The sequence below is a fragment of the Merops nubicus genome, unplaced genomic scaffold (genome assembly GCF_000691845.1).
Source record: "Merops nubicus isolate BGI_N331 unplaced genomic scaffold, ASM69184v1 scaffold13812, whole genome shotgun sequence".
In the NCBI taxonomy this organism is placed as follows: Eukaryota; Metazoa; Chordata; class Aves; order Coraciiformes; family Meropidae; genus Merops; species Merops nubicus.
In genome coordinates this window covers 16,602-33,106 of record NW_008591680.1, presented here as the reverse complement: position 1 = coordinate 33,106, position 16,505 = coordinate 16,602, and the positions used below count along the sequence as shown (strand labels likewise).

The window sequence follows — 16,505 nt, the reverse complement described above, 5'->3', positions numbered from 1 at the left end:
CTCACACTCCCTGGGCCATGGATGGCCCGCTCCTCTCCCCAAGGTGGCCACCTTGCCTCATGGCTCCTCCCCCCCCCCAACCCCCCCCATATCCCTGGTCCCAGCCCTCACTTGCCATTCCAGGGAGGAGGAACCTGCCAGCTTTTTGTCCTCCCAACCACATTTCCTCCCCTCCGGCCTCTTGCGCTCCCTGGGCTGGCCCCAAAACATGGCTATAAAATCTGCTTTATTGTTGAAAACCAAACCTCATTCCAAACACCAACAGGGATGAAAGGGTCTAGAGGCTAGGGGTGGCCCTGGAGGCCTCAGCCCCCCAGGAGCTCGTGGAGAGGGGCTGGGTCCCTGCTCACGGTGGCGCTGGGACATCCTGGGCTTGCTGAAGTCGGGCACGGGGCAGTGCTGACGTGGCTGGGGGGGCCCCCGTGAGCTGCCTGGTGCCCGGGTCTGGGGATCCAGGAGCTGGTGGAGGTGAAGCACGAGCTGGCTGGGATGGGGTGGGGGGCTCACAGGACCCTCCTCCGCGTGCTCTCGGTGCAGCGGGTCAGGATGAGGTCCTTGCTGGGCCGGGGAGGAACTGCAGGCTGAGCCCTGGGCTTCTCCTCCTCCTGCTCCTTTCTCTCAACTGCAGGTGAAGCAGATGGGTCAGAGCTCTCCACCCCCAGCACCTTCACGGGGACGTTCACAGGCTTCCTGTGCCACGGCCACCAAAGCTCCTCTCCCAGCCACACGTGGTGGTCTTCCCAGAGGTCAGGGTGCTGGGGTGAGCCCAGAAGTTCCCATCTGGGAGCTCTGCTCAGGAGGGACCCCAGCTCTGTGTCTGTGCAAGGAGCTGCTCTCCCTTGGGAAGCTCATGGATCCCACGCAGGGATTACCAGATCTCAAGTGTCTATCTCAATGTCAGCCTCTTCTTCCTGCACCACCTCTCTGAATGTGCTTTGCTGATGTTTAACAGACATGATCATGGTAACAGCAGCACAGGTGGGGTTGGGTGTGCAGAGGACAGCACAGGTCCTAAACATGGGCTGACCTTCACCAGGACCTACTGAAATGGTGGCAGCAATGCCACCACGTGTTTCCACTTCTCTGTCAGACCAGAGGCAAGATACCCCACTGAAAAGAAACACCCCCCTGCACATGCTTTGCCCATAGCAGATGGGTGGACAAGCAACATACGACCTACGTGTGTTGTCCTACTGCATCATCTCCCACCCGTGAGGGGCAGAGCTGGAGGCCATGCTGCCCTGGAGGGACAGCCAACCTCAGGGCATGAAGTGGAGGGGGTTTTGGAGAGAAGATTTGCTTCCTCCTCCCCACCCAGATCTTTCAGTGTGGCACAAGGATTCCCAGGCTCACAGCTCCAGCAACCAGCACTGGAGAGCACGGGCCACGACCACATCCCAGGCACTGAGACTTACTGACGACCTCAGCCTTGTTCTGGAACTTCTCCCTCAGGTTCCTCCTGCTCTGGATGTACTTCTTGCTGTTCCTCCTGTAGGTCTCCTGGCTGATCTGCCTCCGGCCCTGCTTGTGCATGCTCTTGGCATTCCGGATGGTGGACCTGCAGGGAGTCAGGAACAAAACCTTCAGTCTCCACGCTGGCAGCTCCCACACCACACACGTTCTCCGTGAGGATTTCCCCCCTGTGCTTCCTCCTCTGCCTCACCCAAACCAACACTCTCCAGTTTTGTCTGGGGGAAGGCAGCAGCTGGGCACCAGCCCTTGAGGGCAGGCATGGGTGAGACACAGTGTGCAGTGTATTGGAGGTGGATGGAGAGGGGCTTTGGGAGCAAATACTCAAGGGTGGAGCATGAGAGGGCTCCTTGTTGGCATTGTACACCTCCAAAGAAGAGCAATGAAGCTGGTGAAGGGCCTAGAGAACAAGTCTTATGAGGAGCAGCTGAGGGAACTGAGGCTGTTTGGTCTGAAGAAGGGGAGGCTGAGGGGAGAGCTTATTGCTGAGAGGATGTTGTAGAGAGGTGCCTCAGGGACCGACTCCAGGCAGGCAGACTGAGGCCACACTTCATCTCCACTACCAGGGCATGAGCCAGGTGGCTTCTGATGTGCACCCTATGGCATCATCCTCCTGCTCTGCTCCAGGCAAGGTGCCTGTCTGCCTTCAGCCCCTCCTTGCTCTGAACACATCCATTTCACCACTACAAAGCACTTGCCCACAGCCCCAGGCCATCCCTTTTGTCACTGGGCCCAGCCTGGTTGCCACCTCCAGCGCCACAGGGCCAGCATTCACCAGGGGGGCAAGTCAGTGTCCTTGAAACAAGCCCCCTCACCTGACCCAGGGGTCTCAGAAGGCATCACTGTGCTCACACAGGGGCAGCTGGGCCATTTTACACCATCTCACACCCAACCTGTGCTCCAGCAGAGCTGGGTGTTGAGAGGCTTTACTGCAAGGCTGCTGTGTTTTCTTCTAGGGAAGAAAAGATAGCAGCAAGCTCTGCCCTTCCTCCCAGTTTCCTTTACAGTACAATTAATGAGTTATTGCTTTTTATCTTTTTAATCAAAATAAAATCCCTTCCATTAGCTCAAATCCTCCCATCAGATTAAGCCATTTTGGCAGCCCTGATTAGTCCAATCTCTCCTTGCTCCTCAAAGATTTGGAGGCACTTAGGAAATCAGAAAAAAGGCCAATTTGAAAATGAAACAGGATTAGCCCAGAAAGGAACCTTTGCAGAAGGAGAAGGAGAAGCACTCCTGGCTGGAGGAGCAGCCAGGGCAGCAGAGATGCCAGGGTGCCCCTCTGCCCAGGGGAGCTGGGGAGCACTGAGCTGTTTTGGCCCCAGCCCTCTAGGATCTGCCTCCTGGTCTGTCTTCACCCTGCTCACATCTCCCCCAGGCAGCTCCTCGTTGCCAGGGTGAGCAAGGGACACAAGAAATCACTCTCTGGAAGAGAAGCTTCCATCCTCCTCCCCCAGCCCAGGGCTGCTCCTACCTCCTCGGGGGAGCGCTGCGGTTCCTCAGCTGCCCCTTCGTGGGGGTGCTCAGCTCCCCAGCTTTCTGCAGGTACATGGAGGGGTAATACCCCGTGGTCTCATCCTTCCTGCAGGGCAGCACAAAACAGCATCACCTGGAGCCGTGGCCATGCAGCTCCCACCTCCTGCTGCCATCCTGCTGCCACCCTTTCTCGTGCTGCTTGCAGCAAAGGGGGTTGGACTGTCCCCCCAACTTCTGTGCCTGTGGCTCTCCCCAAAAGTGGGGCTTGGGTCCCCAAAGGTGAGTAGGTAGGAGACAGAGCAATGGCTGACAGCTTTCAGGGTCTCACCAGCTCCTGTTATCTCCCAGGGGGGTTTGCTGGGCTCCTGAAGCCTCACTCAGGGCCTCCTGCCAGGCACTCAGGAAACACTCCCTGGTCCCTGGGCTGACCCCCTCCAGCCCAGCAGACCTGCAAACATCAGGAGATGTCCCCAGTGCCTCTGGCCTGGGCACAGCCTGGGGCAGGAGGCAGCAGAGATCGACCAGTCCACCCCTTCCCCCTGCCCAAATCCCCCCTGCCCATTTCTTCACAGCATCTCTCACCTGATGACCCACCAGCCATCGAGGAGCTTGTGGATGACTTCGATGGTATCACCCTCCTGGAGGCTCAGCTCATCCTCCTCCACAGCTCTGTAGCTTTTCAGGACAATGTACTGCTCCCCTGCACACAGAATGGGGATGGGGGGTTCTGTGCTGGCACCCCAGGGAGGGGGCTCAGCCCCTCCAGCCACCGAGAGAGGAGGCACCACAGCATCTACCCCACATGTGAGGCAAAACCCAGGGTGCTTCAGGTCTGGATTCAGGCTTCCCCCAGCCAGCCTTGTCAGTGCTTGTGGCTCATCCCTGCCCCTCCAGCAGCCCTCCAGGAGGGAGCTGGTGAACACCAGCAGTGGAAGCACATCTGAGGCTGCTGATAGAGCACGCTGATAACTGGGGTGGTTACAGGAGGAAGAAGGAAGTGTTGTGCTAATAGAGTCTGTTTTGAAAACCACAAAGACAAGGCCTGGAGAGCAATTCAGCATGAGTCTGCAGGATCCTCCTGCTCTGGGGGGGGTGATGCAGGGGGCTGACCATGCAACCATAGAATGGTTTGGGTGGGAAGGGACCTGTAAAGATCATCTGGTCCTCCAACCCCCTGCAGGGACAGGGACACCCCCAGCTAGAGCAGGGTGCTCGTGCCCCACCCAGCGTCCCCGGGGATGGTTCCAGGGATGGGGCAGTGACCACCTCTCTGGGCAGCCTGGGCCAGGGGCTCACCACCCTCAGTGTCAAACATTTCTTTTCTCTCTAGTCTAAACCTTGCTCTCTCAGTTTAAAACCATCCCCCCTTGTCCTGCCTCAACAGGACCTGCTCAAAAGTCCCCCCCAGCTTTCTGACAGGCCCCTGGCAGTCCTGGCAGCCCCCAGCAGGTCTCCCCAGCTGGAGCCTTCTCCTCTCAGCTGCCCCAGCCCAACTCTCTCCTGCTGGGCTCCCAGCAGAGGGGTTCCCCCCTCGGGGCATTGCTGGGGCTCCTCTGGCCCCGCTCCAGCAGGTCCCTGGCTCTGCTGTGCTGAGGACTCCAGAGCTGCCCCAGCACTGCAGGGGGGTCTCCCAGAGCTGGCAGAGGGGCAGGATCCCCTCCCTGCCCTGCTGCCCACACTGCTGGGGGGGCAGCCCAGGCTGGGGGGGCTCCTGGCCAGCTCCTCACCCCCAGCCCCCCCAGGGCCTTCTCCCCAGGGCTGCTCCAGCCCCTCACCCCCAGGCTGCTCGCAGGCCAAGGTGCACTTGGGAGCACTTCTGTCCCAGGGGGGCCACCCCTGATCACAACGTGTGCCCGTGCTGGGCTGTGCCCTGCCAGGGTTCCCAGCTCCCACAGGATGCCCAGGAGCCCAGCTCCAGCCAGCCCCTGGCTTTGAGCCCTCAGCCCCATCCCCAACTCCCTCCTCTGCTACCCAAACCACCAGCAGACCCCACACGGACTCCCCCCAACCACCACCAGCAAACCATGGCACAGGGGCAGCCCTTGAGGCTGTTACTAGCTGTAGAGACAAAAGCTTGCATGAAAACCCACCAAATACTCACAGCTCTGCCCTGAGTCTCGAGCACGGTGCTTTGCAGCTGTTGGGAGCAGAAATACAGTCATTTAAATTTGGGTTCTTCTTTCTTTTTTTTTAAGAGGGGACTTCCCTGTTTGCAAGGCAATTACCCAACCAGCGATACTAAAAATGATACTCCCCGGGCTGTTTGTTAATTGTAATTCTGTTAATGGTCAGATTGCTGCTTCTTAGGCTTTGTCACGGAGGCTAATTTCATAATTACAATTGTTTGTGCTAAATTTAAAAGTGCTTTACAGCCAGTGCATTACTGGAAGCCACATAATTCACATGCTTCTTCCTGTTTCTTCACTCTTCATCTTGTGATGTGAGCAACGAAAGGGAGCCTGTAGATCTCACTGCTGGTGCTGGGTTAGCTCAGTGAGATGGACCCTGTGTGTGATGATCCACCACTTAGTGTCTCCACCAACTGTCCCGTACTTACTACGTGTCAAAAAGCATAATTTTAGAAAATAAAATTCTTGGAGGAGTAGTGATGCCTCTGAGGAAGAAGCTGAGTTCATGAGGTGATTCATGTTTTGGGAAACAAGGCTGGCATCTGAACTCAGGACCTGGTTTCTGAGAGATGGAGAACTCCCAGACCAGGAGCTGGCAGCAGTGCTTTGCAGAATGCCCCCTGCTCTGGGGTGAGGGCAGCAGATGTGGGACTTGAAGGGGCAGATTTCCATCAAGGTTACTGAAGTGCTGGAGGTTTGGAGTCTCTCAGGTGACTGATTATATCCTCTTGCCATGGGGCTCCACCCAAAACTGGTACCAGAACCTGCTAGGAAGTAAAAGCTGAAGACAGGAAGGCCACTCTGACCTTTTGAACAGAATTAAGTTTTGATTTTTTTGGTAGTTTAAATTTAAGCCTACTTCAAGGCCAAGCCAAGGGAGGTTTTGCTTACATCACTGATGGCAAAGTGCTGTGTGAGCTGCTGCAAAATGACAGAATGAGTCTGCCCACTTCCCTGGCAGCCTGTCACTGAGAGGACAGGTACAAAAAGAAAGGAAGGAGAAAGGCTTTAAGTTTTCTATGTGTGAAACTTTAAATCCCAAGGGAAAAACACTGGCCAGCAGCTGCACGACAGAGGTGCTGGATCTCATCTGACATCTAGTGGTTACTGCTGTGAGAAAAGCTGGGGTGCAGAACCCGAGGAACTCCAGACTCCACCACGACCCCCTGATCCTACACTGCTTGGGTCCAAAATTCCTGTTTAAGAGAAAGGAACCAACCCAAGGCACAGGGAGGGCCTTCAAAGGTCATGAAAACATGGACAGTAAACAGTTGCCTGCAGCTTCATCACCACAAAGCTGCTCTGCTGGACCAAAAAATACCCAGAGCTCTGTTAAGTTGTTGCAATTTTCTTTATTTATCAGTACAGTCAAGTTTTTTTAGGGCATGATCACTCCATACCCAAAGAGTGACACACCTCATGTGGTACTAGTTTGGAAATTGGTGAGATTCTCATACAAAGTCAACATCTTAAAGGTCTTCTACCTGTTAGGACTATATAGATAGATAATATTTAAATATAAATTTGATATTTGGAAAGTATAAATATTGGTGCAATTATTTTGTCAGTGTAATTTCTTTCTATTGGACAGAACTCAAAATGCCCGAGACCAAAACAAGAGCCCAGCGCTGAGCACCAACGCACCCACCGGTGTTACTGCAAGCTTGGCAGCAGGATGGACACAGCACACACCACCCCCCAAAATCCCAGCATCACGTGAGGACTCCAGTCCTTCCAGTGAAAGCAGTGCAGCAGTTTTCACTTCAGTTTTAAGCTCCCACCCACAGGAGGATGCAGGATGCCCACGCTCTGCTCTTACACGCTCGCTCCTTTTCAGTTCTTTTGCCACGATGCCTCGCCCTCATTTTGGGAGCACCAACATCTCCAGCAGCGATGCGGCGCCTTGCTGGGCAGGCAGCTGAGCAGAAAGAGCCTTCTGAAGGTAGCTGTGAGTGGATGGACCATCTGCTTTTCAAAAGGGGAAGCTGAGAGGCAGCCGAAAACCCGGGGAAAGCTGCGTGGACTCATTTCCCCATTCCAAACACTTCCAGCAGCCACTGCCCCGCTAACGACCCGTCTCTGGAGGTGGTGAACTGGTCACATCACCAGCAGTGAAATGGGGCAGGAGCTGTGATCTGGGCCAGCACCTACACAGGTAACTGGGGGGCTCCTTCCACGTGTGCCCCCCTGCGTCACTCACTGCTGGTCCCCAGCTGGAGGGTGCAACCAGGCTGGGCACTGCCAGCATGACCCAGCATGGAGCTGACCCTCCTCCTACTGCCATCGACAGCACAGTCTGAGTGTTTCACTGGCAGCACACGAGCCCATGTCCCCCACTGCTTCCCTGCCTCTGGAATGATGCAGCACGTGCTCCCTGAATTCATCTACTGAACGTCAGGTCGTTCCCAGGTTGTACCCAATTGAATTTAAGGCTTCAAAAATTTTCCTTGTAGAACCCTCCACCCAGAGCTGGATTTCTGTCTTACAGGCATGACTGGAATTCACTTGCTTGGCTGGAAGGAGTAACAATGCTCTGCATGAACAGCAGCAACCAACCTGCCTGCAGCTACTGCTAGAACTTGGTTTGCTGTCCAGGATGTAAACATACAGTGCAGGGACACTCATGAAAACCATCAGAAAGGTCTTCATTTCTGAACAGGGAATAAGGTTTACCATTTGTGCATAACACAGTCATCCCAAACTCATGCCAATAAAAGAGAAACCTTTACAATAATCTGCATCTCCTCTCTAGAGATTATCACATAGCCAGAACTTGACATCTCTTACAGGGTGTGAAACGTAAAAAAACCCCACATCCATGAGCCTCTTACATGACGTGGGGTGTAACCAGGACTACAGGGCACTTAGCTTTTGGGATGGCAGGACTTACAACACCTTGTAGCACGTGTCCATGACTAGTTCTAGATGGAGAAGGGCAAAGGGCATCCCCCACAGCCTGCTGGAGAAACCCTCTCACACAGGTCCACGCCAGTTCTGCCTGCGTCAGGACTGCAAGACCAGACCCATCAGACATAAACCAGGTGATATGCTGGTAAAACATCCATTTACTACTTGGAATTAACAGAGCAAGCTGGGTTTGATTTAAACTGGTTCCTAAGCCACACTGACCATTTCACAGCCCGTCTCATTAACGTGTACTAACGGTCAAGTGAACCAGTTTATCTTTTATTTATGAAAACCTTATGGATTGTGAGAGATATCACAGGAAAAATGAGTTCAAATATACAGATACTGTTGTCCAATCAACCATGAAAGGAGTAAGAACCAAAAATTTGTGACTTCCCCCTCCCCCTTGAAGTAAAACTAACAAACTGAACTACTTGGAGGAGTTTTTCTTCATTACAAAAGCTGAGATGCATTTGGGTGTAGTGAAATTCAGCTGCCCTGGGAAATGCAGCCAGCCTCTGTTTAGTCCCTGTTGATTTTAATCCCTGTCATTCCCTCAGCATTGCTGCAGCAAGTCCAGTCCTTATAATATATTCCAAAGCAAAACCAGCCACTCCAAATTCACAGTCACTCTTTGCTTTAAGTCAATTCACAGAACTGCTGAAAAAGTAGACATTTCTATCTAAAAGTACAAAAAGGGATTGTATAGAAGGTACTTCTCTTTTACAGTTATATTACACAGCTCCAGACAGTCCTGGCAGGCTCTTCTCAGAACAGGATGCTTCTGACTAGATAAGAAAAATGACACAAGTGAGTTAGTTTCATTGCAGCTCTGTATCTTCAGAAAGCACACAGAAGCTGAACACTGCTCTCAGTGAATGTGAGATTAAATGTGTGCTTGAGCAGCCTCTAAGAATTTAGATCAAAGATTTGCTGGAGTATAAATTCAGTGGATAGCCTAAAGCATCTAAAAATCCAAACCACTGCAGCACCAAATTGTGCAGTCATTGCTCAGACAAAATTTCTGTGACCTTTAATGGGCCAGGGAGATGGCTTTTTATGCCTCTGCTGGGCAAAGTGCTTCCCATGACAATAAAATGGGTGGGTTTAGGTTTTCAGTCTATTTTCTCCTGCCACGTTCAGTTTTATGACAAGTATTTCCAAAGCAGACGTCACCAGTTTGTCAGGAAGGTGACTGCTGTACTTGGAGCTCCCAGGGCACAGACAGCTCCTGTGCTGGTACCTCTGTCTCTGAGGTACCTCCTTCTACCAAATCCTTTCTGGATTTGTCCCTTCTGTCCCTCACCCCGATGCCACCAGCAGCCAGGCACGCCTGTGCCAGACACCAGGCTGCATGGACAGAGGGCATGGCCAAGGCTGTCCTCCTTTCCAAGAAGGTGGATGGAAACCCACAGGTCCAGGCTGCCCCAGCCACTCCTGCAGGTGAGGGACAAACCCACATTGTCACTCTCAGCTGCTCTGGCTGGCAGAGGGGAAGCACCAGAGCTTGGGTTTGCTGCCTGTGCCCTGAGACCTGGAACAGTACACAGATGTTTTCTTCTCCAAGGTGAATATTGTGGTTTTCTCTCTACAGCTACAGAGGTTACAGCTCAAGCACACTGAATAAATGCATCTGACTTTCTGCCACAGAATCATTAAGGTTGGAAAAGATCTCTAAGATCATCAAGTCCAACCATCCACAACCACTAAACCACATCCTGGAGTGCCACACCCACATGTTTTTTGAAGCCCTCCAGGGATGGGGACTCCAGCACCTCCCTGGGCAGCCTGTTCCAGTGCCTCACCACTCTCTCAGGGAAGAAATTCTTCCTAATATCCAAGCTAAACATCCCTTGGTGCAACTTCAGCCCATTTCCTCTCATCCTGTCACCTGGGAGAAGAGACCAACCCCCACCTCACTCCAACCTCTTATCAGAGTTGTAGAGCACAATAAGATCTTCCTTCAAGAGGAGGGTTTGATATCAATCAAATCAAATTGCTAAAATGTCAAGCACTACACAATGAGGAAAAAATCTGGACTACAATCAAAAAACTGAAATGGCAAAAAGTTCTCCAGGGCTCTGAGAGCTTAAAATTGTAATTTTGTCTGAATGAAGCACAGAGGCTCACAACCTTGAGTCAGCTTTGGGGTTATGTGATGGCATTGCCAGTGCTATTCTCCACCTCCATCCAAATGTCATATTAGGAATGAGTGGGGTTAAAAAATAGTGTAAGGGAAAGATTTGGACATTTTTGCATTGTAAATTGAACTAAGCTCTTCCTAAAGTGGACAGAAAAAAACCACCCAACTTTTAAAGGTAGTTGGTTTGTCATCACAAAGGCTTTACATTGTATTTGGATAAGGTGGTGAAACAGCCTACATTTTATAGGTGAGGACTGTGACAAATAAAATCATCCAAAAATAAGGGACTGGCACCTTCTGACATCCAGTCCTCTATCAGTCCTCTTCTCCCCACCCAAAAATATTATTCCTTGACAAGTGTCAACATCAAGAAACACCAAATTATTTTACCCAGCACTGATGAGTTCTACCACGTTGGGTCTGGTTCTTGCTTTATTTGAGCATTTTCTCCTTTTTCTGTAGTATCTGTTGAAAAAGCAGTTAATGAATGAAGAAAAAAGGGAACTGCCCAACCAAGGTGACTGAGTAAAAAATTATGAATGTATAAAAAGCATTAATTTATCCTTTTAAACTATTAATAAAATAGATCAATAAAAACATATTCACAACAATCTGATTCTGTGGAAATCACCACATTCACTTCAATGTAAAGCAACCTGGGGTCTTAGAGACACTAGTTTTTAAGGAATACAACTAAAAATTGATATTAGAAGTGTATGAAACTAAAAAAGCTGTTTATGTAGCTGAAATATTGGGCTGGAAAAGTGCTTAATCCAAAAAGGAATACAACTAAAAATTGATATTAGAACTGTTTATGTAGCTGAAATACTCACTGGGCTGGAAAGGTGCTTAATCCAAAATGGAAACAACACATAACTGACCTAGCTGGAGATGTCCCTGCTTGCTGCAGGGGGGGCTGGACTAGATGGCCTTTGAAGGCCCCTTCCAACCCAAACTTTCTATGATAATCAGTGAAAAAATGGCCATAAATCACTGTATTTGGGTCTGCAGCCCACTCTTGAGTCCTCCTCCCTCCTCTTTGTCCATCCCCAGCTCCATCCCTTGATCCAAGCACTGGATGTGCAACGCTGGATGAAGCTTCTCCAACACACAGCTCAGTCCCCAGCTCAGGGCTTCACACACCTCAGAGCCTCAGCCACCACTTCAGGTTTGTTAAGATGCTGCCTTCCAAAGCTGGTTACCAACATCCAATCCTACCTGTGCTCAAGTTGTGCCTTCTGAGTTAGTGATTAAATTAACAAACTCCTGTTTTCACAGCACTGTTTTTAATGTTTTTTTCCTACCTCTTCTCATCTAGATACAGACTGCCACATTATTGTACTTCAATCTGTCCAAAACAAATCTTGACCCTAACTTATTTTTCTTGTTCAGTGCACAGTATCACATAGGAAGGCATTATCATATGCATAAAACAAGAGAGAAAGAAACTTTATCTTGTTGGCTAAAGCATCCATCATCTTTTGATACAATTCTTTTCATTTCCAGGAGACTTCATTACAAAAGCTTTGCTTTTCCCTTCTTCACAGAGATGCTTGGAGGGAAATCAAAGAAATCTTGTGCCTGTATAGCACGGTCTATATGACCCAGAGCTTGATTTTGTTCTTTCTATAAACAGAGAATATGATGTTTGAAGGAAACTGGTCTTTCACTGCTGTTGTTTGGAAGGTTTGGGGCTAGAATAATTCATCACTACAAAGCCAAGCCGTTTCTCCACGGGATCATTTTGTACCTCTCAGCCTAGTTCTGAAGTGACTTTGAGGGGTTTTTAGCAGTTGCATTCCTCTTCTCAAGATGTTTCCTCTGGTTACTGGGTCTGGATCCAGTTTTGGATGACAAAGTCAAACCCATGCTTGTCTGTTTCTTCAAACCCATCACTTCAAAGGCCCACTGCTAGATTTCCTCCACATGAAGGTGTTGAGGAGTAACTGTCTCTCTCCTCCAACATCTGACAGTTTCACTGACATCACATAGTTTTAGCACTATAAAGACATCTGATGTTCCAGCTTTCAGCAGCTGTGAGCTTAAAATCTGCAGCTCAGCTCTTCTGTGACTGTAATATTTGCTTTCCTGACAGCTGCAACAGGTTTATCTAGACTCCAAGAAAGACCTGCTCATAATACTTGGAGTGAACCTGTGGCTGAGCTCACCACTAGCTCTGGTTGAGCATGCTGCTTGTCTCAGGGTTGAGGGAAGCTGAAGCAATGGAGACTGGGAGGGGCACTTCCATGGAAAAGGCCACAGAAGAGGAGTGCTGAGACTTGCTCTCTTCTCTTTTGGGGGAACCCAAGCAGGATTAGGGAAGGAACTCAAGTTGAGACTTCTAAGTGCTGACAAATGCTGATGCACAGCAGCCTCCACCCCAGTGATGTTGGCTGTGTTGCTGTCAAGCTGCTACTGACACATCAGAGAGCCCCTCTCAGACTACCTGGCGTGCAGGCAGCACCCCAAAAACTGCCACAGCACCTTGGATCCTGCACTGGAGGCAGCCACAGCCACCCAGGGCCACACTGACAAGCTGGGGCTACAGCAGAGGCAGCACCAAAGCTGCCAGCAGACACCAGCATCCTAATTCTTGGGTCAATTCAGGATTCCTAATGCCCCAAGACCACATCCAAAAGCACAGGGTGGGTCAAAGACCTACAGGCTCCCTGGTCTCACATGTGCCAACATCTGAGAAAGATACAACTCAAGTACATTCTTGGACAACAAGAAAGCTGGATCTTTTTCAGAGCTTAAGTTCTGGAAGAGCAACAAAACTCCCCTCCCCAGCACAGTATATCCAGGCACTCCAGTTTCCTGAGGCTGGCAATCACTCACTGGCATCAGTGGTGGAATCTACTGCCCTGAATAATGAGATGCATCACTGGGGACATGAGCTATCACCCTGAGCCTATCTACAGTCATGACTCACCACCATAGAGCAATTCCTAAAACTCCTCTGTAAAATCATTTGAATAACAACTTCTGCCACGGGGTATTTCTCATATGATGCAGCATGATATTAATATAGATGATAAAACATCCTGGGAACCAATAAAAGCCCCTTTTTTTTCTTTTGATTGACCCGTCTCCTTTAAAAGAAGATTAACTTTGTTTAAAATGACTTAAAAATATTTGTTGATAATAACTGAAACTTACCTCCTACAGGTACTTCCATTTGGCTTGGTTCAGCTGGCTCTTAAATGAAAAACACAGTCAAATGAATATGGACATAGTTTCAACAATATGAATCAGACAAATATCATAGAAAAATTAGGGAAATTATGTTTTCCCTGAAAAAAGGTGCTTAATTTTTTCTCTTATGATCAGACTCAAATATCTTTGAGATAAATGTGTGTGGCTTTCTCTAGAGTCTGCAGCAAAATATAAGAAATGGCCAAACATTTATTGCCTTACACTACTTTAACCTTTCTCTCATGAGTATGGTTCACTGTGGTGGACACATACCCAGCTCCTAGCAGAACATAACCTGCACAGAATATACCAAATTTGGATCAGCTTTATTCAAACTGCTTAAATATAAAACTGTATTAAAAAAAGAAGTAATCATTTCTAGTTATTGTCTTCAATGGAAAGTATGTGTATTTTGGGGGAGTGGGATTTCTTTTACCTGTGGATTATAGATGGACAGTTGCTGGGGAACCCATTTAACCTTTTTATTACTGAAGGTGAGTTAAAATCAGCTACATTAAGTTCACTCTCCATCAGCAGCTGTTTGCCTCCCTCCCATCCCCTCCAGAGGAGACAGTAGTTTCCTTTATAATTATTTCCACCATTCAAGTTTCCCTTACTCTTAAAATGTTTATTGAACATTTTCTCCTAGTTTCCCAGTTTCTTTGAGTGCTCAATCAATCACAGAAGTCTTTCCCACATTAGCTTGAGATATAAGTTTTTAAAGGGTCTGTAAGCATTTAGAAACTATACTGGGTCAGAAGGAAGTTGCTCAACTACATTTCTTTCAGCTACTTGTAACATAAAGCCAAGTTCTTCATTTGGACTAAGACAAGTGGTGTGGGTGCAGCCCAGGCAGTCTAGCAGGGCTCTCAGAGCTGTGCAGAACTCCATCAAGACCCCATTCTAGGCTCTCAGATGTTACACAGGCAAACTTCACTTGGCTGAACATCCATCTGGCACAGACACCCACATTTGAGTTAAGCAGACATCAATAAATGGATCCTGAATTGCCTTTATATATTGCCCCTACTAATCTTTCTTTTCAGCTCACTCATCACCTGCAAAAATCAAATCAGGGAATACACCAGTGACACAGCTTCAAAGAAGTAATGGCTCTTTCTATTAACTTGTTAATGTTTAATAGCTATAAAAGTCACCATCACACACCCATCTCTCAAAATAAAATGGCTCATCATGAGCAGCATGTACCCAGGACATGACTACTAATAACATCTGCCAGTAAGATGGAGAACTTCACAGCCTGCCCCCCCTGGAAAGACATGCATCATGCTCTGCATCACCTGGTGGTGCTGCTGCTGCTGGTGCTGCTGCTTCAGCTTTTTCCATCAGCTCTAAGATCAGACACAATCACTGTTTAGCTTCACAATGACAATGGTCCACACGTAACACAAGGGCAACCTGACTCCTGCAACCTGCAAACCCTGAAACTTGTTGCATGAACAGGTTACTAACACTTGTGATGGGGCTGCAGCTCAGTAGCTGTTGTTACAGGAAAAAAAAACCATTCCCTATCTTGCCTGCAAGCACCACAAATTTCCTTTTAAGTTCCCACGTGTTCTTTAAGAGAATGAAGCATTGTACCTATAGGCAGCAGGGGCTCAGAGCCTTTAAATCATTCACCTACCAATACCAGAGCATTTGATCATAATTAGAGGATATGAATAATACACACAGCCCACATACTCAATGACCAACCTGCTCCTCCAGTGATGGAAGGTGACCAAATGTGTGTTGTTCTTGCTCAGCACCCTAGCTGGCCTCGATGCCAACACGTGCTGACAAGCTGAGCACAAGAGTTTAACAGATTCTTTCACTTCCAGTCCAGTTCTCTGGAAATGCTATCACACACTCACCTGCCTAGGAAGGTTTTCTTTTACAAATGGGTCTCTTTCCCACCTAAAAAGGTGTGCCTAGGACTGGTGAGCAGGTTGGTGTGAGTTACTAGCTGTAGTATCTTCCTGAGAATGCTTCACCCTTGCAGTTCATAGATCTCAGCATGTTACTGGAATTTACTGGTGGCTGGATGCAAATGAATGAATGCTGGGGCACTAAGGCTTGGGCTGGGTAAGGCCAAGTTAATGACACTAAGTTATTTGGCCTCTGAATCTCTAATCTGACCTTGGCTCAGAAAGAACATAACCCAAGGGACACTGTAATGACAGTGCTTTGGAGGATTTTCCCTTCAATAGCATCTAGAAAACCAGGTCACAGTTATTTCAGGCAACTGAAAATACTGAGATGACTCCCCCCACCCTCAAAACAATTTCATTAACGCATCCAGATTGGCCACAGCACTTCAGCTAATTACATTCTGCCTCTCTAAACTGTTACAGTTTCAGCAGAATGCAGAATTTTCCATGGGAACACAGTTGTGCAGCTACTGGAAAGTTCTTTCTTGTTAACTGCTACTGCAATGGACTTAAACCTAAAATGCAGGCACTCCTATGTAACCCTGTTGTTCAGTCAGGGTCCTAAATCTTTTGGGGAGTCTGCAGCTGAAAAATACAAAAATCAGCATCTTGCATTTTCATATCAAAGTTAATACTACTCTTATACTGACCTGTGAATTTATCACACTGCTCACAAGTTAACTCTATGTACATGTTTGGTCAGGAAACCTTTACAAAGACACAGGCAAGAGCTGCACACAGAATGTAACCACTGTGGAAACTCTGCCACTAAGTCAAAATGCAGAAAATGAATCCTGGTAAGTTACAAAAATTAATTTGCCATCATTGTCTCATAAATACTTACGACTGTTAATCACAAGTCCTGGAAATGGTCTGTAAAAACAAAACAAAGCAATTTCACTGATTCTAACCCATATTGTATGAGGTCTCCCTCCCCTGGCAACCTCACTTAACCTTTTGTAACAGAGATCATGCTGAAAAATGAACAGAAATTCAGAGAGTACAGAAGGAACCATTGTAGCAGCTTTTAGACTCCTGTGAAGCAGACTATGATTTGAACAGTTACATAAACTGCTAAATCTTTATTTTCAATTCCTGAACTCCTCCTTAGTACGATTCCAAAGTTTCATCTGTTCTGCTTCATGCACACAAATATTCTTTGTATATAGAGGTGTGTGTATATGTCTATGGAAATACACACACATAAATAAAATTCACTTTTTTGAATTGGACAAGATGGCATTATAAAATATT

The 16,505-nt window shown here is 48.5% G+C and overlaps 2 protein-coding genes across 2 annotated transcripts in view; both read right to left on the bottom strand.

Annotated features, from left to right (window-relative positions):
• Nucleotides 1–503: 503 nt before the first annotated feature.
• Nucleotides 504–9,351, bottom strand: LOC103782579 (neutrophil cytosol factor 1-like). The gene is made up of 5 exons (XM_008950349.1): nucleotides 9,243–9,351; nucleotides 3,529–3,646; nucleotides 2,945–3,052; nucleotides 1,416–1,558; nucleotides 504–622 (listed from the first exon to the last, which is right to left on the bottom strand). Exons 1-5 carry the CDS (start codon nucleotides 9,349–9,351, stop codon nucleotides 504–506), a joined length of 597 nt encoding a protein of 198 aa, XP_008948597.1.
• A 1,180-nt stretch (nucleotides 9,352–10,531) lies between these two features.
• LOC103782578 (general transcription factor II-I-like) overlaps nucleotides 10,532–16,505 on the bottom strand; it is a gene marked incomplete at its 5' end in the record, with an annotated part of 22,415 nt that continues 16,441 nt past the window's right edge. The window contains 3 exons of the mRNA XM_008950348.1: nucleotides 10,532–10,590; nucleotides 13,285–13,323; nucleotides 16,096–16,124. Of these exons, the coding sequence (XP_008948596.1) occupies nucleotides 10,532–10,590; nucleotides 13,285–13,323; nucleotides 16,096–16,124 (127 nt within the window). The remainder of the gene's footprint in view (nucleotides 10,591–13,284; nucleotides 13,324–16,095; nucleotides 16,125–16,505) is intronic.